We start from the raw sequence: 23,125 nt of genomic DNA, 5'->3' as shown, positions 1-23,125 counted from the left end.
GTGAGATTGTAATATTTATATGTCCAACAGAAAAAAAAACTCCGTTGCCGGGACTCGAACCCGGGTCTCTCGGGTGAGAGCCGAGTATCCTGACCAGCTAGACTACAACGGATTGTTGTTCTTTACGAGATATGTAATCCTAATAAACCTTTCATCGCTACACTGTCTTCTTCTGGTTTGTTGGAGAGTCAAATTCACTTCTCTTATCCTCTGTCCATAGAGATTTGTTGATGTCCATGGAGGAGCTAAAACCTTCGAACAGTAACACTTCATTTCTCTGCACCATTTTTGTTTATACGTTGTCGTTTAATCCGAACAACAACATCAAAGTCTTATTACTCTTTACGCAGATAACATTCTTCTTGAGCAGCTGAGACATGGGCTCGCTCGGTTCGAGCTTGTTTCCTCCCCTGTTCCTTCAATCTCCTCTGCTTCCTTCTTACAGGGCAATAGCTATGCCTTCTTCGCCAGAATCGGTTCCTCCTTGTGAGTGTTTCGTTTTTTTGTTTGTTTCAAATCGAGGGTAATCTGTGAGTTTGAGCACTAGTGTGTTCTCTATGCTCAATCTCCAGGAATGGGTCTCCGGCAGCGAAGAAGGTTGAGCAGTACGCTGTGGATAGAGTTACTGGGGATGGCCGCTGCCTCTTTAGAGCTTTGGTATTTTTGTACTTTTCTGCTCTATTCTTGTTATATTTAATTTTGGATTGTTTATTGTTGAGTTTCCTGAAGAAACAGTTCTATGGTAGGTGAAAGGAATGGCCTTTAACAAGGGTCTTATCATCAATCCCCGGAGAGAGAGAGATGATGCAGGTCACTCTTTATCTCTTCTTTACTCCCACCATGTTTTGGTGTTTTATTGTGTGTTTCTGAGGACTTATTAGAGATCGAAAATGGAGTTATTTTTCAGTATCTGTTGGCCTTATGGTTCTCTAGGTTCATACATTGATAAGTAGCTTAGAAATCAAGAGGTTGATGATGCTGAGTTAAGCTTGTTGGCTCTATCTCATCATACCCTTGTTTACTCACCTTCTTTTAAATGTTTTATTCTGTGTTTCTGATAACTATGAGATCAAAAATGGAGTTTTTACAAGTATGTTGGCCTTATGGTTTTCTTGGAAACTCGAAATATGTCTTGTGGAATCTCTGGTTGCTAAGTAGCTGTGAAATCAAGAGGTTGATGTCCGTTTTTTTTAAAAATATGTTGGCCTTGTGGTTTTGTTGGCACACCGTGTTATCTGCGAAAATGTTTTGTGGATTCTTTGGTTTATTGATTGATGAGTAGTTGAGAAACCTTATCCGTTTTAATGTGAAATGATCTCTCGTTCATCATGTTTCTGTGTGGCAAACAACAACAACAAAAACTTGCATTACGTGCACAGATGAGCTACGAATGGCTGTGAAAGAGGTTATATGCAATGACCCCAAGGAAAGGGAGAAGTACAAAGAAGCTTTAGTAGCTATCACAGTGGATGAGTCTCTGAAACGGTAGAGTCATATAACAATTCATTACTGCTTCCCTCAGAGCTAAATGACTAATTCATTCTTGTTGTGACATGGACGTTTTGCTTCAGGTATTGCCAGAGGATTGGAAGACATGATTTCTGGGGAGGAGAGTCTGAGTTGCTAGTGAGTAGTAGCTTCTCTGCATTGTAAACCTCAAAATGTTCCTTATCAATTTTCAAAAGCCACGGTGTTTTTGCTTTCAACAGGTTCTTTCCAAGCTATGTAAACAGCCCATCATCGTCTACATACCAGAGCATGAGGTATCTTGAGTAGAATCCTTGTTTCTTTTGTTCTAGTAAAACAAACCAGGTCTCAGTTTGTATTCGGATCTTGATTTTGCAGCATAGGAGAGGAGGAGGAGGAGGGTATGGGTCGGGTTTTATACCGATTGCAGAGTATGGAGCTGAGTTTAGAGGAGGCTGGGGAAAAGGGAACAACAAGAAGAATGTTGTTAGGCTTCTTTACAGTGGTAGAAACCATTATGATCTGCTTCGCTAGACCCTCTAAGTCATTGGAGTTTTGTACTTCTGTTGGAATCAATTTGTTTAAAACTTGTAATGGAAAAAAACATGAATATGTACTTCTCCCTTCTCTACCAGAGGTGGGTTGAATTTGGATTCGGTTCGGTTTGACTACTTTGATCCAGCCAAACTCAACCGAACTACATTTGATTTGGTTACAAAGTGATTTAGTTTTAGTTCGAAATTCAAATGAATTTAAAAGAATTGAAATTTCCATTAAATTATTTTTGTTATAATTGATCTACTATGTATTTCATCAATTGTATATCTTCAATTGAATTCTTTTAAAATCAATTAATTCTTTAGTCGAATACATCTTTAATTTTCAATTAAATTGTAGTTGAAGATTTGGATAACTTGGGTTAATTTTGATATAGTTTAGTTAGGATTAGAAAAAACCGATTGCTAAACAGAATCCAACGGATAACTGACTTGTTATAGAAATCGAATTAATTAAAATTCTGAACCAAACTGAAAACCAAAAATGTTGTTTCGGTTTGGCAAGCTTGATTCGGTTAAGTTCTGCAGGCCAAGAATTTTATGTTAATTTACTTTAGGATCGTGGCTCTGTGCTCCGATCTCTCTCTCTTGATCGTGAATCACCTTCGTCTCCGTCGATGAGTACCTTCCCTTAATCGACTTTCCGTTAAGACCAATCGTCGATTTCATTTCCAAAAGTAAGTCCAACTTTTTTTCTTACCGAATATGTAATACTTTTCTCTCCAATTGTCGAATGTTTGTAAAGTCTCTTAGATCAACTCAAGAGATTGATTGATTAATGATCTCGATTGCTCCTGTTTTAGTCTATAGATATCATATAATTTGCAAAGTTTTTAGCTTTGGAATTGAAAATTTCCTCTTTCAGAAGGGTTCATGTATGGTGTCGAATTGCGATTTCACATGATCAATTGTTCATAAAACTTATAAAAAGTTTCCTCATTTTGGCCCAATTCACTGCTACTCTAGCTCCTTTCGATGATGTGCTATTATATATGGTTCTTACTCGCTCTTGTTGAAGCTGTAGTAGTAGTAGTAGTAGTGTGTGTGTGTGTGTGTCACTGTTTGTTTGAATCAAAATCTTATTGCTTGACAGGTCCTAAGGAAAGAAGATGGCGAATGTCTCTGTTGCTGCGGAATGGCAGCTTCTCTACAACCGATATTACAGGAAACCTGAGATCTACCAGATGAGATGGAAACATGTAGACTTAAGTCGCAACAAGGTGGCTTGTGCCTCCTTCGGTGGTCCCATCGCAGTCATTCGAGATGACTCCAAGATTGTCCAACTCTACGCCGAGTCTGCTCTAAGAAAGCTTCGCATTTTCAACTCAGCAGGTGTACTCCTCTCTGAGACTGTCTGGAAGCACCCTGGTGGACGCCTCATTGGGATGTCATGGTCTGATGATCAGACACTCATCTCCATTGTCCAAGACGGCACCATCTACCGTTACAACATCCACGCCGAGCTCATTCAGCCTAATGTGACAATGGGGAAAGAGTGCTTTGAGCAGAATGTGGTGGAGTGTGTCTTCTGGGGGAACGGTGTCGTCTGCTTGACGGAAGGAGGGCAGTTGTTCTGTATTTCGGATTTTAAGACGATGAAGCCTTATAAGCTTGCTGATGTCCCGGGGTTAACAGAAGACGATATGCTTCAGCCGACTTGCTTGGCTGTGAGGGAGCCTCAGTACACCATGTCTGGGAACGTTGAGGTGTTGGTAGCGGTGGGCGATGAGATTTATGTTGTGGACGAGGACGAGGCACAGAGTATTAGGTTCGATGAGCCTAGTGGCGAAGACTCTGAGATGCAGAATGATGATTATGGGAACTTGATTGGACCGGTGCAGAAGATGATTGTATCACCTAATGGAAAGTTCCTTACACTCTTCACTCATGATGGTCGGGTTGTTGTGGTTGGCATGGAATCAAAACAAATTGCGATTGACTACAGCTGTGAGGTGGTGCATTAATATGTTTTGTTCTTTCTCATAGACTATGGTGACTTATCTCTGTCTTTACTTTTTGTAGTCAGCTCTTCCTCCTCAGCAAATGGCGTGGTGTGGGATGGATAGTGTGCTCCTCTATTGGGATGAGGATTTAATGATGGTGGGTCCTTTGGGAGATCCAGTACACTATTTCTATGATGAGCCTGTGATTCTCATCCCAGAATGCGATGGGGTGAGGATATTATCTAACACTAGCCTTGAGTTCCTGCAAAGAGTTCCTGATTCTACCGAGTCAATCTTTAAGATTGGAAGCACATCACCTGCAGCTTTGCTGTATGATGCTTTGGATCATTTTGACAGGCGAAGTGCTAAGGTATCTCTATTAATATTAATGAAAATGGTTTATAGTTACTATTCCTTGATGTGGGTGATGAAGTTGAATTTGCTCTTATTCTGTCAGGCAGATGAAAATTTGAGACTAATTCGTTCATCGCTGTCTGAGGCTGTTGAATCCTGCATTGATGCTGCTGGTCATGAATTTGATGTAACTCGTCAGAGGGCTCTGCTACGAGCGGCAAGCTATGGACAAGCTTTCAGCAGGTTAGTTTTTAAAAAAGAATTGAGTTTCCAGTAATCTAACTTCTAAGACTAACGCTCGGTGAGCATTGACAGCAATTTTCAGCGTGACCGTGTCCAAGAGACTTGTAGAACTTTAAGGGTTCTGAATGCTGTTCGTGATCCTGATATTGGCATACCTCTTAGCATTCAACAGTACAAGGTCTTTTCAGTTTATATAATTTTCTCGACAAATAAAATGTTTGCAGCTACTCTTTCCTCATGAAGTTTTTATGGCTTGCAGTTACTGACACCAGTGGTTTTGATTAGTCGCCTAATCAATGCTCATTCCCACCTTCTTGCTCTCCGGATATCTGAGTACTTAGGAATGAATAAAGTAAGTCAGATCTTGTTCTACTTTCACTCTGCAACTCACTCTTTCTATCTTCTGTCGCGTCGTAGAATGATTGTGAGTTTTCTATTATTGGCGTCGTGTAGGAAGTGGTGATAATGCATTGGGCGTGTGCAAAGATAACTGCTTCAGCATCAACTCCAGATGCTCATCTTCTTGAAATTTTACTTGATAAGGTTCAAATTCTAGTTTATTATTAGTCTTTTTGCAAGATATGTATATAGAGATGGAGGAAACACATGGACTTAAAAGGGACGATATTGCATTGAATTTTCAGCTCCAACTATGCAGAGGAATATCTTATGCTGCAGTGGCCACTCATGCTGATAACTGTGGACGTCGAAAGTTAGCTGCAATGCTAGTTGAACATGAACCACGCTCCACGAAACAGGTTTGTCTATCTAAGATAACCACCTCCTGCTCGGGTTCTTAATTCAGAAGTAAAAAGGCATTATGGTTCTTAGATTCACATGTTTTGTGATCTCTTTCTGTAATTCCAGGTTCCTCTTCTATTAAGCATTGGAGAAGAAGATACTGCTTTAGTGAAAGCAACTGAGAGTGGTGACACCGACCTGGTTTATCTTGTTATATTTCATATATGGCAAAAGGTGCGTGAGTAGTCTATTCTTAATGTTACACTTAAAATATAAATCTGTGTGTTGTGCTGGTGCTAACAACAAGAACTAACTAGTTTTTAATTTGTGGGGGTTGACCAGAGGCCTCCTTTGGAGTTCTTTGCGATGATCCAAGGCAGAATTTTGGCACGTGATTTATTCGTAGCTTATGCACGGTAGGAAGAAAACTTATTCAATCTAGCAGCCAGCAGACTTGACTTGATTACCTTGCTCATATTTTGTAAGTACTATCTAACGATGTTATAAAAATATTTCTGCTGTAGGTGTCACAAACAGGAGTTTCTAAAGGATTTCTTTTTATCTACTGGTCAGATTCATGTACGTATCATGATCTAGTTGTTGTTCCTTCATTACTTATCTTTGTTCAGAAGCTAAGTTAGGCCAGTTTTTTAAAATGTTGGAAGTTGACCATCAAAGAAATGCTGGTTGTTTCAGGAGGTAGCTTTCCTTTTGTGGAAAGAATCATGGGATATGGGGAAAAACCCAATGGCTAGTAAAGGATCTCCGTTGCACGGTCCACGGATAAAACTAATAGAGAAAGCCAGCAACCTTTTCTCTCAGACAAAGGAACACACCTTCGAGTCTAAGGCTGCTGAGGAGCATGCAAAACTACTGAGGTAATAGATTGTAAGCCAGTATGCTCTCTTTTTCTAAGGCAATCTCTCTGTACTGGAAACTTGATAGTCAATGTATTATTTTTCTTCATCTGTTGTTTTATTTGCTACATATTTTTAGGATACAACATGAGCTAGAAGCTAGTACGAAGCAGGCTATCTTTGTCGATTCAAGCATCAATGATACAATACGTACATGTATTGTCCTGCGTAATAATCGCGCTGCAGCAAAAGTGAAGTCAGAATTCAAGGTCTCACTGGATTATTTGTTTTCCTCCCTTCTTGTGTGATGAATAATCGTAAGAACGCCATCTTCACCACAGTACCTTTTGAATTTTCCAGGTTTCTGATAAGAGATGGTATTGGCTTAAAACATTTGCTCTGGCTACAATCAAAGACTGGGAAGCGCTTGAGAAGTTTTCAAAGGAAAAGAGACCACCGACAGGTAAGTTTTACAGCCTTATGACACTTGCATCCTCTACTAGTCTGGGATTAAGACTTAAGGTTAAGGGCAAGCATATTCGTCTCTGAGTTATCTTGTGTGTTTAACTGGCATTTATATCATGACAGGATTCCGTCCATTTGTGGAGGCATGCATCGATGCAGATGAGAAAGCGGAAGCTCTAAAATACATCCCCAAGCTGTCTGATCTTGTTGAAAGAGGCGAGGTATGCTCTGCATATAAACATATGTGCTCGTGGATTTGATATTGTTTTAAATCTATCAAAGCCTTTATTGTGAGTCTTGTTTCTGTGGTGGTGTCTCAGGCTTATGCTCGTATTGGAATGGCTAAGGAAGCGGCAGATGCAGCGGCTCAGGCAAATGATGGAGGAGAATTGCTCGAGAGATTCAGGAAGACTTTTTCACAGAATGCTATTTTTGATACCCTGAAGATGCCTTTCCAAGGAGTCTCCTAGAGTTTTAGAGTGATCCTCAAGTTACAGCGACATGTCATTTGCTATCTGCTTTTGGAGATTTTTTTTGTTGGTTTTGTAACTAAACTCACAAGAGTGTAAAAGATTGTGTGAGTGAGGAAATTAAATCATGTGAAAAAGTTGAATTGATTTCTCCAAGTTGTGTAATATTGATTATATAATTCCATAAGCAATTACTCTTAAACCTCACTAAAGGTTTGCTAGCGAGGAGCCACTTTGAAAGAGCGGAACTCTTGGAAGCCACAAACTATTTTGGTACTATGCTTTGTCAATGGAGACAACTGTGATTCTCCTCGTCTCTTATTTATTTATTAACAATGATTTACTCAGTGGCTCTTATTTACTAATGATGCTGCTTTCAGTTTTTCCTCTTGCTCTTTGTTATAGGTTATGCTTACTGATCAGATCTTTCCTTCTTTGAATGTAAGAAACAAAATGTATTATGAAGGTGACAATGGTATAAAAAGTGAACGTGTAATAAAACAAAGTCCATATACCATTTATATAATCTTATCTATTAATTTAGAGTTATATTTGAATCTCATGTGTGATGTTTTAGTTTTGGACTACCAGGATCTAAACCATGAGTTATTATGTAAAGAAATTATTAATGAATATCAATGATATTAACCATTGCACACGTATGGTGGTTACTTTAGGTTTATGACATTCTTTGTTCCTTTATTCTTACTTGATGGCTGATGCAATAAATTCATTTTTCTAAAGATAAAAAAATATAGCAAATTTTCTTAGATATATAAATTTCATTTTGTAATATATAGTTTTAGAAATATTATATCATATGTGGTTACACTTCTACAAGTATAATATTGGGTGTTTGTATTTATTTATATTTGTTAAAAAAAACATATGATATAATATTTCTACCAATCCACTTGATTATATGAAATATAAACAACATATCTCATATTTTATTTTTCATTTTAATTATATTTTGAATATATTTGATGAAAATCTAAACAAAATCATTCTAGATTTCCATAGTTTGCTACTATTATTTTTATTTTTGTAACTACTAAAATCTAAACAAAATAATATGTATCTTCATATTATATTATATTATAAAACGTACATATTGTTCTGCATATGCTATACTTTAAATCTTTTTAAACGGATATAAATTTCTCTTAAAATGTATAAATTGCTATTAACAAGGATAGTCATGTCTATTTTATATTAATTTTATAGAATAACGTTATATTTATTAATACATCATATATAGTAGAAGCATCATGCCAAGTATTATCATGTTGATTACATCATGTAATCTGTCTTTTTTCTTATTTCATCAGTGAGCTTATACGTTTGTGTTGTAATTTCTCTGAAGAATATTAACAACTCATTTAGACAGTGTAAATAAATTTGATAGAATAGTATAATTAGTTGAAAAATTAATTGCATTATTTTCTATATATCATTATTAAACTTTTTCGAGGATACATATATCTCCTAAAATAAATGAGTAGCTTTAAATAAAGACATTTTTACTAATATTTTATTTTATATAAGATGATTTGAATTCATATCACAACCCCATCTTTTTTCTTGATTACTTTTTGGTGGTAATTATATGTTTTCTGAGAATATTCTATACTATTTCGAATAGATCATCACTATTCTATATATAAAATTTCTGTTGAATAAAATAGATAGTTAGGATCGACAAAATATCATTACTAAACAGTAAATAAATGGTTACTTGTTACATTATCTAATCCATATGGCTATGTTTTTTATTTTTGTTTCCATTATGGTTATCAAGCAAATTAACCCAATAATTATTTGTGTACTTTTTGATGAAGTAAAGAAAAAGTTGCTATCTTATTTAAGAAACTAAACATCTAAACTAAAATACAAAGTTAGTGCAAGTTGTGGCCTATTTCTTTTTCCAAGCTTTTCGGTTCTTCTTCTCTTGTTAGTTTTATAAGTTATGTGCGCTTACTTTTGATTTTCAGATTTGGCTGACAATGATTATTTCATAGCGAACTCGGTTACAATCACATAGTGATTTGATTTATTTTTAGGGTTGTAGGGAGTATCTAGAGCAGATGATTCATGCAGCACTTGAAGCAAACATTGGCCGTCTTGGTGGTTTCAGTCAAAAAGGTTAATTTGAATAAGGGATATGTCGGACCATTGAACATGCTGAGCTAGCATATAGTTTAGGTTTGTCTAAACTGGTTGTTGTGGTTAACAAGTTTGATGATCCAACAGTGATGAAAAATGTACAATTTCATATTAGAGAAACTGTAAGCGTTAGCTTCAAAAGTATAAAACATAAATTAATTTATTTATTTTAAATGATTTACAAAATAATGATATGTATTTTTGCGGTAAAATAAATTTTTACAATATGTGGTAACAAAGTTCTAACAAATTTTATACATATAGAATCATGTTATTTTGATGTACTAAAATTATTGAATCTCACATTAATATTAAGTATATATGTCTAAAATAATGACATCATGTTATTTAAAAATTTTGATATTATTTTCTGATATATAATTAGTTAATAATATTTAATTAAAATAGGTATGTATTAGAGTAATTTTAAAAAAAATGAAAATAATAATTTTAAAAGATACCAAAATAAAAATAATACTTTCAAATGAATCAGTGTTTGATAAAATAGTATGAAGATTGGAGAAAAATTAAGGATGAATTTTTTTGGTTAACCAATTGTGAGTGAGAAAGAGTGATTTCCGATTTGGCAAAATTATTAAAACTTTGTAACTAATTTTATTTTTTAATAAAATAAAGTGGTAGACAAAATAATGCGAAAATTGAAAGTTTTATAAAATATTTTTTTGTTCAGTAATCTTTGGTTTTTTATTAATCACAAATTATGTCATAAAAAGACTTTGGGAAACTTATATTAAAATTTACAAAATTATCACTATATCTCAATAATCTTCTAAGATTATACAATATCAAGACTTTTGATTTTCAGACTATGTAAAGTTAAAAGGTTATTTAAATAGTTATGATTATTATTCAAAATTACAAAATCTTAAACATAATATATAATTTTCATACAATTTTTATACTTGCGAAAAAACGAAGACAATTATAGTATTAAATTATGGCTTGCAATATTCCGTTCAATTTGATTTCTTTTTTTCAAAAAAAAAAAATATCCGTTCAATTATGCAAGTTTGGGGGTTATAATTAATTGATTGACTATCTTAGATATACTATTATTTAATGATGGACATTATAAAATTCAATTCCAATTATAGGTTTGCTAGCGAGGAGCCACTCTGAAAGAGTGGAACGGAACTCTTGGAGGCTAGAGACTACTTTAGTAGCTATGCTTTGTCAAAGGAGACAACTATGATCCTCCTTCTTGGCTCTTATTTATTTATCACCAATGATTTATTTACTCGGTGGCTTTTATTTACTAATGATTGCTGCTTTCAGATATTCATCTTGCTCTTTGTTATAGGTAATGCACTTATGCTTACTGATCAGATCTTCCTTCTTTGAAGGTAAAGAAAAAAAAACTGAGAGATTGCTCTTCTTGATCTTTGTGTTCAGAAAGACTAAAATATAACAGAAGTATAGAGTAACAGATGCGAAACACAAAATTTGTAATTATCTTTTTTCTTTTTTTTGGTTTTATGAGATGAGCAAGTAAAATAAAACAAGGTGGAGAGTCTCTTCTTCACTTGGCTTTGTTGGCATAAGGCTTCTTCTTAGTGATGTCTTTCTTAGGTTTCAACTTGTCTGATCTTCCTGACTTCTTTTTCTCCTTCTTGTCATTGTACATGTTTATCGCCTAAATCACATAAAACTCAGCGGATTAACGCAAGATTTGACATACAAAACATAAAGATACCAAAACCAGAGAGGAAAGAGCTGACAAGTTATTTCAGTTTTTTTACCTTTCCAACATTGAGGATCTCATGTGAATGCTTTGATAATAACTTGCCAAGTACTTTATTAGTTTGTTCTTTTTCCTCATCAACCCACCCATACCTCGGTACAACCGGTAAATACTGCAAAAATTAGAACAAATCATCAGACAAACTGACATAAAGAGAAGGTAGAAGAAGAACAAGAAGTACCTTGTGGTGTTTGCCTTGCTTCTTAGGAGGTTTCTCTCCAGGCAACTTTTTATCGAATTTTCCACCACTAGCTGTTGAAGTAGCTGCTAAACCCGCCACATCTCCAAGCTCCTCTTTTCCAAGTTTCTTTGGCTGAGCTTTGGTGCCTGTTATAGGCAATGCACTTGCAGCAAGTTGGACATGGCTGCAAATAAACCATTTGGATTATCAGTTATAAAGCCATGAGCCAGGGTAGTAGATACTATTATCATGTAATGCTAAGGAAAACATTTGCAATACCAAGCGAAAAAGTCTGTTATATACCTTGGTAAAGCACCAGCTTTTGCAGCTGACTTCAGATTCTGTAGACGGTTCTTTTGTTGCTTATCAACTCTCTTCTTTTTGTCGTCCAGTCTCTTGGCAAAAGGGTCTTCCCCTGGTTCTGCACTTAGCCAAAAGAGATTTTAAATTTGTAATGTGATTCTACATCTTTTTCGTCACACTTGAAGAAGTTCAATCACAACAATTGCATAAGTGCTTACCATCTGATGCCTTTGCCTCGATAATGGGAATATCATTATCATCGTTAACACGATCGTAACCATGGCGACGCTTAAACTTATCAGTGGTCTCGTCGTATACAATCTTGTCCTTCTTGCGCTTCTGTATACCTAAGAAACCGCACCAAAAAACAATTAGGAACAAACACATTATTATCATGAAACTATAAAACAATCAACCCATCAAGACTGAACAAAACCAAGCTTGAGATCCTCAAAACCAATTCTCTATCAGCTTTATTTACCTTTCTTAAGAGCAAACTCTTCCCACTTTGTAGGAGGCTTAGGCCTTGGAAGCTGGGAGAGAGAAAAGGAGAAGGTTAGGATGCTTATAGTACAATCAAAAAATGAAGTGACGAGCAAAATGCAAACAGGTTGTCTTCTCACAATATACATGTGTTATTCATTTTGCCAACTTACAAAACCAATACTAAGAAGAGGATCTTACATGTTTCTCTCTAGGGAGTTTGGTGGTAGGAGGAGGCAACTGGACAAGGGGACCATCAACACTTTCAGTAGAAGGAAAGTTGAAAAGAGTATCAGCTATCGCCTGAACAAGTTTTGTTCCCTCCGTAACGCATTCCTTCACAAGCTCCTCTCTAAAACAAATCAAAGAAACCAAACATCGACAAACAAACAAACAAAAAAAGAAACAGAATCAAAACACTCAACAAGAGACAAGTAACTCAGCATTGGTCCCTAATTACAGCAAGTTGCAAACTAAGAAAGATGTTCAAAAACTCTTTAACAAAACACTGAGAAAGATGGCCAAAACAAGTAGCTGGATAAATAAGACTACATATCTCAGTCTTATACTTCAGGGGTTGATATAAAAGACAAAGCAGATATCCAGAGCGAAACATAAAACAGTGTGTATGTTCCTGTGGGAGACAAAGCAGGAAAGAAACAAACTTTACAAGAAAAAATGCGAACTTTACTTGTCTTTGTTAAGCAATAGATAACATTAAAACAAGTAAGCATATGAATCAAGAAACTAGACAATCACATAAGGAGCCGCCGCCAAAGAGCTCAACACGAGCTACAATGAAGATAAAGAAAGGAGAGAGAGAGAAAAGACGTACCTTGAAGAAGGAGCAGAAGAGAAGCGGTGGTTTGGATTGAAAGCGAGAAGATTTCCGACATCGATCTGGTAGATTTGGTCCATCTCCGTGTCCATATGTCTTCCCAACGTCGCAGAGAGTAGAGGATGAAAGGACTTTTCTTTTATTTTTGTTAGGGTTTTGCGATGTTTTTTGAGTTAAACCTTCCTCTCTACCAATTTAAATAACGGGAAATTAACCGAACGGTTATGTATCAAACCGAAATAGCAAATCTTGACAACCAAATTATTTTTAGTAGATTCATATTGCATACAGAACTCAACCAAATCAAAAGAGAAAAAAAAACTATTACTTTAATTTGACATATAAAAGCTAAAAATTACTATTTGAGTTCATTTGATTTTGTTTGGTCAGATACAAATTACAATATAATTGGAATGAGTAAGGTTTTGGACTTCTGTTTTTTCTACTTAATTGGAAACATTAGGCTTAGAAATTAGTTTTGGCTTTTTTTTTCAGGAACGGTTTTTTTCCACCCCTATATTAATGTTTCTAAGAGGGTGGTTTATACTTAGAAAAATTTACAGTTAGACATACTTTATCTCTACCCTATATCACTCTAACATACTTTCTCCATGTCAAGTACTTTCTTATGTGCTATTATCTTATTTACCCTTGAAACTAGAAATCAATTAGTTACATTTTTCTTTTATTTATCTTTATCGTGAACCAACTACTCTTTTTCTCTTATCTCAATATCTAAAAATCAAGTAGTTATCTTTTTCTCTTCCAGTTTGACGATTTCTTCTTCATTCTCACCGCCAGAGAATAAAAATCATGGTGACTCCACGCTGTATTCTTCTACAAGGAAAGATCAGACAAATCTTAACTACGTTACCCTATTTTATAGATTGATCTAGACCCCTTTCCTTTTTTTTGTTATAGTGAAATAGCAAAAGCCGTCGTCTCCTCCGATTCGACGAAAACACAATCCGCCGTCAATTTTTCACCGGCATTAATTTCAACTGCCGTTAATTTCTCAAAAACTACAACGAATGGTATGACCTATCTTCTTTGATTATTCGTTGATAATCTCCTCAACCCATGATTAAAGCGTTAGTTGACACCTAAATCTTCTTATGTGTTGCAGAAACCTCCAACAGAAAGTCACCTCTTCACATTCTCCTATCCACGATTACCCCCAATCACGTCTCCCCCAACCACGCCTCGACCAGCCACTACTTTCCCAACCACATTTCACACAGCCACACTTCACCCACACGCTAGACGCCTACTCTTGTTTCAACCCCTTCACCCAACCACATGTTTTCTGTCCACACTACCATCAACCATACTTCATCCCACCACGATTCACCAGACCACCTTCCAACGCACCAAGCTCCACCAGCCAAAATAAGACCAATCCAGCCTTACCACACGTTTCATGAACAATGTTTTTCCACAACAAGGAAAGATATACACATTTATATCTTCTCTTTTTAGTAGATTTGTACTTGCTTTAACATTAGTCATCCGATTTGTTTTTACATCCTTTAATCTAACGGTCCAAAAAAAATCTCACTGTTGAATAAATCCACCAATTAATTGTAACAGAAAAAGACAAACTATTATTTACTTTTTGTGTAACCAGATTTTAAGTCTCGCTATAACTAGTTTGCGAGAAGGGCAATTACGGAAGAGAAAAAACAAAAGCAAGTCAAAAAATACACCTCAAGTGTAAAGTGTGTAAATATGTTAAAGGCCCAAGACAAAGTAACCTTTTATGTAACAAGCTCTTATACTTAATGCACCCAACTTCCCAAAGTTTAGAAATAGCACATGGGCACCATTGGAAAGTTTGGTTTAGTATGTGCGAGTTGATGACGACGATATCAAAGCGCAGCTTCTTTTATAAGTCTTGGAATCGGTTGAAACATTGAGAGACAAAGATCGACAAAATGACCTAAACCTTAAAGAGAATGTGAAGGTGTTTGAACATGAACCAACATACATGTTCTGTTTAAAAAAATAAAATAATAAATGTGGAATGAGACTTCATCAATCTCTGGAGTATAAAGGTATATGGCTTAACTTGAGGTTCTTGGTTATTTAATTATCGTTACGCTAGATATAGAGGATGAATCCACATGTAAGAAAGGTGAAACACTTGAAAGTTGAAACTATTTTTAAACAGAGAATCTCTTGATCACGAGTTTAAGGTATCTAACAAGTTAAATAACGAACGAACCGAGTCTCACATGCATTGATCTCTTTGTTAAAGATTAATCAGTATAAAGTTATTATCTAATATATAGAATCTTACTAAGAATAATTACTAGTGAAAATACTTGTTTCCATCTAGGAATTGATCGTAAGATATGTGACTGAATTTCATTCCCTATGTAGTTTATACCTTTTCCCAAATGTACAATGTTCAAATCATTGTGAAAGCTTTAAAACTTCATTGGTGTACCTGTAATTAGATGAAATGCTTATCGATACTATAGAATAATTGCATAAATTACTAAAACATAAAAATGTGACACACGATATATGTGTGCCTTGGTTGGTTTATAAAAATGTCACTAATCTAAATTGCAAACAGAATAAGGTTAGAGTTAAAAAAAAAAAAAAAAAAAAAAAGGTTAGAGTTTTCGTAAAAGCAAAAAGAAGGTGAAAACTGACTTTTTCTTTTGAGAAATGAAAACTGAGTTTCTAGACATATCTTAATTATACGATAACATGATCGATGGTACAAGGAACCACAGCTAGCAAAGATCATCTCAGTCACACCCGTTTTCTCTTACGTATATCTTTGTTACGTGCCTTCTACACCGAGCAAGATCTCTCTTGATTCATTTTTAGTGCAGTAGCTATACATTATATATATATATATATATATATCTATGTATTTTTCGTTTTTAACATTAAATTTCTACGTTTATAACGCTCCGTTTCAACATTATTCGTCGTGTGTGTTTTTTTTGCCCCCGATCCTGTCCATCACATGTTTCTTTGGAATTGACGTGTCTAGTATTCATATCATTATACTCCCAAGTCTCCAAGACCTATAATTAACTCTTCAAGAAAGCATATATAAATCACTTTGACCCAGTTTTTCAAACGTTATATAATGTTTGACATAAAATAAAATCACATAAATGTTTCCACAAAAAAGAGTTTTCATATGAAACTAAATAAATCTTTATAACTTTGACTATATAAGTCTTCTACGGTTTCTTCTTGTAGCTGCATTTTTGCATTAAGAAATACATGTCTACCGTTTCTATGACTAATTTTAATCCACCAGTATTCTCGTTAATCGTTATTAAAAGCAAGTATAGTCAAATTTGTAGTCATTTATTGTACCATTGATTATAAACTGTACAGAACTGATAGGCTATATCATTCATAACATCTGTTCACATCCTGATCATTCCTCAATGGCTCAAACTGAAGACAATACATATACTATGATGATATTCGTAAAGTTCAGAACATCTCTAAACATCAATCGTTTTGCAAAATGTAATTATGCCGTCTTCATAGTTGTTATGGTACACGATCTGAAAAATGTACAAATGATATGGTACTTTACTTGTCAGTTGTCGCAAATGACTAATTCACATGTAGGAACGAGACAGATCGTGTATCGGCCGTCTGATTCGGATCGAACGGCCATAAATGCATCAGAAAGATGCTGAAATTTTTTGCCGACCGGCTTGAGATCCGGAAAGTGTTTAGAATGTATCCACGTGGTAGCATCAGAGAGGAGGGTGATGAATGTAGTTGAGGGTTACGTGTCCTGTTATGTTGGCGGCAAATCTAAGGTTTGGCCTACATGATAGTATAGATTAATTAAGTGTTTAGCTTTTTCTAACCCTAATCAAAATCAATTAGCTGAAATTGTTACTAAAAGAAAAAAAGAAAATAGTTTTTAAAATAGGTAATGATAACTACTAAGTTGGAATTTGTTTTACGAAATTGTTTTTAAAGAAAACAAAGTAAGGGGAAACGAGCGGCATGTGTGGCGTGGCACATGTGTCGTGTTATGTGAGGTAATGCAAATAGTAATGTCGAAGATAATGTAATAATAATTACAAAATGTCATTTAGTTGGTAAATTCCTCTTTAATTTTTTTGTTTGTTTTTAGATGATAAGATATGATGTATTTTTTTTATTAACACTACTAAACTAAGATCTTTTCTCGATTAAAAAGGTTAATTAAGACATTGTTATATCTTAGTCGAACAATTGAATGTACAAACATTATGAATTGGTAATGAATATACTTAGTTTGCCATGAAAAATATCATAAATTTTATGAATGACATTAAAAATCTTTTGTATTTAGATGGTGATTTACGTAAAGTTGTTCAAAAGAATTGATTTGATATGATGTGTAATATCAAATGTATTTGGTTGTACTGAAACCCCTTTTCAGAAGAGCCAAATGTATTTGGTGACATTTTCTAAAGATCATTGAGAAATTGTTTCTAATGTTAAAGCTTGGACAAAAAGAACTCTTATGGTAATGTTACCAGCTTTTCAAAATCAAACCATTCACATACTCACGCTACTGTCTTAAGAATTTGTTTCTCAGTGGATTAAGATTAATCTGTTCTCAATGGATTTAAAATTTGCTATCAAACATAGTTTCATATTCTTAGTCCATTGAGAACAAATTTTGAGAGCTATGCAAAGACGACAGAAAATATATTTGCTGTGATATTTTACAATGGATCGACCGTCATATGAGGCCACGAACAAAATACATCAAATTTCACTAAGGTATTCTAGCGAAACCTACACGAACAAGATTAAACAAAACAAATAAAATAGACAGGAGTGGGCAACAAAAAAAACCTAAATAGTTAAAATCTGATCTTTGTTTATTAGACTTTTTTTTACTATTTTAAATATATAAAACCAAATTTGAAAAATTTTGTGTAACAGTGTTACAAAAAAAAAGGTTTGTGTAACCAAACCAAACTAAATTTGAAAATGTTTTGTGTAAAACCAAACTAAATTGTATAAATTCGATATAAACATATTAAAAGCTGCACAACTAAATAAATCAGTATTATTTATTTATTTATGTAAATTACTAAATGTTCTGACAAAAATAAACTGAAACCAAGCTGTAGACCGATTTACCCGCCCTAGTTTTTTTTATAGAAACAAATATCAAATCAGATGCCAATATTTCCAAAAATGATTAGGGAAAGGCCCACATACATAAATACACACACAAACCATAATAAATATGCGTCTGTATAAATACCATACAAAGGTAACATAGAGATAGAATTAGAGAAAGCTTCGACGCCTCTCAGCTTCACCGAACATCACGGTGGCTAATACAAAAAAAAAAGGCATAACATGATCAACCACTAACCCCTCAAACACACATTTTACCAAAAAAAAATAATAAAAAAAAACCAACTCTTTTCTCCCTCCCTCTCTAAACATGTCAGCGGCCGGCGCTAGCCCATTGGCCGTTGCACCGATCACACGACGTCGTATCGGAGACTCCCTCGAAACCACGACAACCTCCGAACGAGCCTCCGTTTCCTCCGAGTATTGCAACATAGTCAACATCTCCTCCCTCTCTCCGGACTTAGACGACGTCGAGGGAACAAACGGCGCGTGTTCCTCACCTTCCTCGATGGGTTCCACGTCTAGCGGATCGCATTACCACCACGATCATCACTACCACCCGAAGATTCGTTACCTTATCCCACGTAAACTGAAATGGCCGTTTCTATGCGACGGTGGATGGACGGCTGTGATTGGTCAAGGATTGGGGAGAAACGTGGGACGTCGGATCTTGGGTCTCCTCATGGTTCTCGTCGTCGTTTCGCTCTTTGTCAGAGTTTCTGTTATGAGTGGGCGCGTTGCTGATCACGCGCACAGGAGAGATTTGAACGAGCTTGTTGTCGTTAGGGCGTTACATGAAGATTGGTCGATGGCTCAAAACGCAATGTCGGAGAACGTTGCTGTCGAGAAGCTTCCCGTGAGTTTTTTCTTTGCATTGAAAATTTTACTTTCCCGAGAAAAAACAATTGTTTTTGTGATCCATGAACACACCCAAATATTTTTGACCAATCAATGCGCTGTGATTAATTTTGATTGAAACAAAGTTTTGAGTTTTCCCCTAGAAAAGTGAATGGATCTTACTCTGTTTTTATCACGAGAAAATTAGAATATAACAAAGCCTTGAGTTTTACCCTGAAAACTAAATTGATTTTACTCTGTTACTTTTCCCGAGAAAATAAGAATGAAACAAAATTTTGAGTTTTCTGATAAAAAGAGAAATTTCAAAAATTTCCTCTGTTTTTGTTGATAAAAGTTAGAAATTTTAACATAAATTCGCGTTTTCTGTTTTGTTCTCTTTCGCTTTCTCGGGAAAATTATAATAGGAAAAAGTGGGGGCAGAGGTCGTAGGATACAATGGGAATGGTCTCAGTTGATTGCGTCAATGATAGAATTAAAATTAACAAATTCAAAATACGTTTTTGCATATTCTTCTGAGATTCGTTATAAGAATGAATTTGATGAGGAAATGGTCAAAATGGAATTTAGGCAGCCGTTGTTTGGTATGGATTACCACTTTTTCTTCATAGTTTCCGTTGACTTTCCTTCAAATTATTATTGAAACCGATGCAATTATCATTTTCTATTCATTCGGACAGGCATCTGAGCTTTTGTCTCTTTTTCGGTTGGAAAAAAGACTGTCTTTAATGTTTTTACTTGGTCGGGTTTTGCAGTTAAAAAAAAAAATCTTTTTGAGTTCCAAAGCAGTGCATTTATGATGAACTTTGACTACTAGGTTTAACATTGTTTCAGTTACATTTAAGTTGTACTGATTGATAGTGAACTAAATCTCTGTTTCTGTAACGTACGAAGCCAATGTCGTTATTCTGTTTTCACTAAATTTTCTCATGATTCGGCGTCGTTTTGTGCGTTTACAGATTCCGGAGATATGGCAGAAACCTGAATCCAGCAATTATCGCCAGTGTGCGTCACGTCCCAAGAGTAGTCATTCAAGTAAGCTCTTGATCTTTGCATTTTCATATTCTCCAAATAGCTTCAGTTTCTTATATTTTTTTTGTTGAAAATTTTGGCTTGTTCAGGGGCACGTAGGAAAACCAACGGTTACCTTCTAGTACACGCCAATGGCGGGTTGAATCAGATGAGAACTGGAGTGAGTTTCAATGTCCCAAGTGCTTCCTTACATAGATTGGTTTTTCTTCTTACCTCTGTTTTATTGTGAAAAAATGTAGATATGTGACATGGTTGCTGCAGCAAAGATTATGAATGCAACTCTTGTTCTTCCTCTCCTCGACCATGAATCTTTCTGGACTGACCCCAGGTTCTACACAACAAGAACACTTTCTCAAATGTAAGTAAGATTATGATTTTTGAACAAGTGTTTCTTTGTAATTTTACAGCACGTTCAAAGATATTTTTGACTGGCGACACTTCATGAACGTATTGAAAGATGACGTTGACATCATCGAGTACTTGCCTCCTCGCTATGCAGCCATGAAACCTCTCCTCAAGGCTCCTGTTTCTTGGTCCAAGGCTAGTTACTACAGAAGAGAGATGCTACCACTATTGAAAAAATATAAGGTGATTAAGTTTACACACACCGATTCGCGCCTAGCCAACAACGGTTTGCCACCATCAATCCAACGGCTGAGATGCCGTGCTAACTACCAAGCATTAGGTTACTCCAAGGAGATTGAAGATTTTGGAAACGTCTTGGTTAACCGGTTAAGAAACAACAGTGAACCCTTCATTGCTCTACACTTACGCTACGAGAAAGACATGCTTGCCTTTACAGGCTGCAGCCACAACCTCACAGCTGGAGAAGCTGAAGAGCTGAGGATCATGAGATACAATGTGAAACATTGGAAAGAGAAAGAGATTGACAGCAGAGAGAGAAGGATCCAAGGTGGCTGCCCTATGTCTCCACGAGAAGCAGCCATATTTTTAAAAGCAATGGGGTACCCATCTTCCACTACGGTGTACATAGTTGCTGGTGAAATCTATGGAGGTAATAGTATGGATGCTTTCAGAGAAGAGTACCCAAACGTGTTCTCCCATTCAACTTTAGCAACTGAAGAAGAGTTAGAGCCCTTTAAGCCATACCAAAACCGCTTAGCTGCGTTGGATTACATCGTGGCCTTAGAAAGCGATGTTTTCGTGTATACATATGATGGCAATATGGCTAAGGCTGTACAAGGGCACAGGAGGTTTGAAGGGTTCAAGAAGACTATCAATCCAGACAGGTTTGAATCATTAATAACAAATTATTTTCTTCTCTAACTTCTTGCCAAGAGGACACCAACTATAAGGTTTTAGGGGATTTAGACAATTTAATAAGAAATTTAATTAAAAAAATTGTTTAATCATTTGGAGCTATAAAATTAATGTAAAAAATATTTAGGGACCCAAGACTAATGTTTCATTTGGTTATATCCAGGACCGGTTTTGCCTATTGCTGAGATGAGATGATCATTTTGTCTTGTGAAAATGGCAGGTTAAATTTTGTTAGACTGATAGATCATTTAGACGAAGGTGTGATGTCTTGGGATGAGTTTTCTTCAGAGGTGAAGAGATTACATGGAGCCAGGATTGGAGCTCCTTATGCTAGACTTCCTGGTGAGTTCCCTCGGCTAGAGGAGAATTTTTATGCAAACCCGCAACCAGATTGCATCTGTAACAAGTCTCAGCCTGAGCAGCCTTGGAAGTCAAGTGTAAGAAGAGAGTCAGATAGATGGAAGGAGAGTTCAAGATAGAAGAACGAAGACAAGACATTGGTTCAACACTTTTGTAGGCCTTCTTGTACAATATAGGAAAAAGAAGAAGACTGGTTTCTTGGAAGATCCATACAAATTTGTAGGATCTAATTCACTTATACATGAGCATCAATGATATACCATTTTTCATTTTCTTCTTGTGCTTCAAAGCAGCTGATTAGGAATCTCACGGGTTACTTACAAACCAATAGAGATATATGATTTGATCCTTGTCAAACAGAAGTATAATTTGTGTTAATCTTTCTTTTTGTCCCATCATTTAAATCACTTTGTTGTTCTTATTAGTGACCTTTACAGTGGTGTATGGATTTATACATGATACTAATTGTTTGTAGTTTTGTCTATAGCTGCTTTGTGTCAAAAAAAAAATATAAACATTATATATCAGAGCCAGGTTTCGATCCTGGGACCTGTGGGTTATGGGCCCACCACGCTTCCGCTGCGCCACTCTGATCTGTTGGTAGTCTTGTATTTGTTTGGTATAGAGATTGTTGGTTGAGCAGAGCATTGGGCCATGGGGGTCCTGACTCCAGACCGAACATCTTAAACATAACCGGCCCGGTTTAATCACAGGTTAATATTCCAATTTCAAATTAACTGTGAAAAAACATAAATTGCAGATTTGCAGGCTTCGTCATCTTCAACGAGATCTCTCCAACACTTCAACCTCCATTCGATTCACCTGTAAGTATCTCTTCTCCTCCATCTTCATATGATTCTCTCTCTCCGTCGAAGTTGTGGTGGTAAACCTCGATCTTTGCTCAATCAATCAATCAAGCAGCTTGCTCTACTAGATTTAACGATTTGATAGACTCGCGTAGTGTAGATTAGAATATCGATAGTCTGATATGCTCTCTTCCTCACGTGGAATGATAAACTCACAATCTCGGCTGCTGAGAATTAGGATCCCATCTGTTCAGAAAACTATGTCAAGTGTGTTCTTGCTTTAATGGAGATATGTTTATGTGATTCTCTTGTCTGAAGAGGTTTGTTCATTATTTATGTGTTAAATTTAGAATCAAGATTTTTTTTTTTTTTTTTTGCTATTTCATGGATGAAATATGTGACCACTTGCATAGAATATTACCAGTGGATTCAACTCCATTGATAGATAATATGTTTCTCACTGAGAAATCATCATGGGTTCTGGACACTAGTGGAAGAACTGTTGTTATTTACAAGTTGATGGATAAACCTCTTATCTGTTTAAGCTATTCTGTGGCCTGAAGAAGTTGTTTGCATTCAATACTGGCAAAAAAAAACAGTGCCTTGTGTACCTTTCTAGTGCAGTTATGCATTAATGTGTTAACTTGGAACCAATATTTTCTCTTTTGCTATTTCCATGGATGAAATACTTTGACCACTTTTATAGAATATCACCAGTGGATTGGAGAAACCATTTCTGCATGATTCTTCTCTTTACTCATGATTTTTTAATCGTTCCCAGTCCTCTGTTTCTCTATAATACTGTTGTTATTAACAAGTTGATTC

The 23,125-nt window shown here is 35.6% G+C and overlaps 4 protein-coding genes and 1 non-coding gene across 5 annotated transcripts; 3 read left to right on the top strand and 2 right to left on the bottom strand.

Annotated features, from left to right (window-relative positions):
* Positions 1-39: 39 nt before the first annotated feature.
* TRNAE-CUC lies at positions 40-112 on the bottom strand. Its single transcript has one exon. It is a non-coding gene; the product is annotated as a tRNA-Glu (tRNA).
* A 47-nt stretch (positions 113-159) lies between these two features.
* LOC106438170 (OVARIAN TUMOR DOMAIN-containing deubiquitinating enzyme 3-like) lies at positions 160-2,208 on the top strand. Its single transcript, XM_013879252.3, has 8 exons — positions 160-261; positions 351-486; positions 573-657; positions 747-810; positions 1,380-1,485; positions 1,572-1,626; positions 1,710-1,763; positions 1,846-2,208. The coding sequence occupies exons 1-8, from the start codon at positions 231-233 to the stop codon at positions 1,999-2,001; spliced, it is 687 nt and encodes a 228-aa protein (XP_013734706.2). The 5' UTR covers positions 160-230; the 3' UTR covers positions 2,002-2,208.
* Positions 2,209-2,500: 292 nt separating this feature from the next.
* Positions 2,501-7,299, top strand: LOC106438171 (protein VACUOLELESS1). Its single transcript, XM_013879253.3, has 16 exons — positions 2,501-2,701; positions 3,118-3,976; positions 4,047-4,337; positions 4,425-4,564; positions 4,637-4,742; positions 4,824-4,916; positions 5,018-5,107; positions 5,209-5,322; positions 5,432-5,539; positions 5,648-5,721; positions 5,830-5,884; positions 6,002-6,183; positions 6,302-6,431; positions 6,523-6,625; positions 6,751-6,848; positions 6,948-7,299. Exons 2-16 carry the CDS (start codon positions 3,134-3,136, stop codon positions 7,095-7,097), a joined length of 2,577 nt encoding a protein of 858 aa, XP_013734707.2. The 5' UTR covers positions 2,501-2,701; positions 3,118-3,133; the 3' UTR covers positions 7,098-7,299.
* A 3,309-nt stretch (positions 7,300-10,608) lies between these two features.
* Positions 10,609-13,009, bottom strand: LOC106438172 (ribosome biogenesis regulatory protein homolog). The gene is made up of 8 exons (XM_013879254.3): positions 12,828-13,009; positions 12,194-12,344; positions 11,991-12,042; positions 11,728-11,856; positions 11,510-11,627; positions 11,207-11,390; positions 11,024-11,137; positions 10,609-10,917 (listed from the first exon to the last, which is right to left on the bottom strand). The coding sequence occupies exons 1-8, from the start codon at positions 12,920-12,922 to the stop codon at positions 10,804-10,806; spliced, it is 957 nt and encodes a 318-aa protein (XP_013734708.1). The 5' UTR covers positions 12,923-13,009; the 3' UTR covers positions 10,609-10,803.
* A 4,888-nt stretch (positions 13,010-17,897) lies between these two features.
* LOC106443621 (O-fucosyltransferase 19) lies at positions 17,898-21,763 on the top strand. The gene is made up of 6 exons (XM_013885171.3): positions 17,898-18,822; positions 19,781-19,856; positions 19,943-20,013; positions 20,093-20,181; positions 20,261-21,103; positions 21,355-21,763. The coding sequence occupies exons 1-6, from the start codon at positions 18,277-18,279 to the stop codon at positions 21,611-21,613; spliced, it is 1,884 nt and encodes a 627-aa protein (XP_013740625.1). The 5' UTR covers positions 17,898-18,276; the 3' UTR covers positions 21,614-21,763.
* The last annotated feature ends 1,362 nt before the right edge of the window (positions 21,764-23,125 follow it).

This window comes from Brassica napus, chromosome A3, assembly GCF_020379485.1.
Source record: "Brassica napus cultivar Da-Ae chromosome A3, Da-Ae, whole genome shotgun sequence".
Taxonomy (NCBI): Eukaryota; Viridiplantae; Streptophyta; class Magnoliopsida; order Brassicales; family Brassicaceae; genus Brassica; species Brassica napus.
Note: the sequence above shows the minus strand (reverse complement) of the source record. Positions and strands in the feature narration are given on the sequence as shown.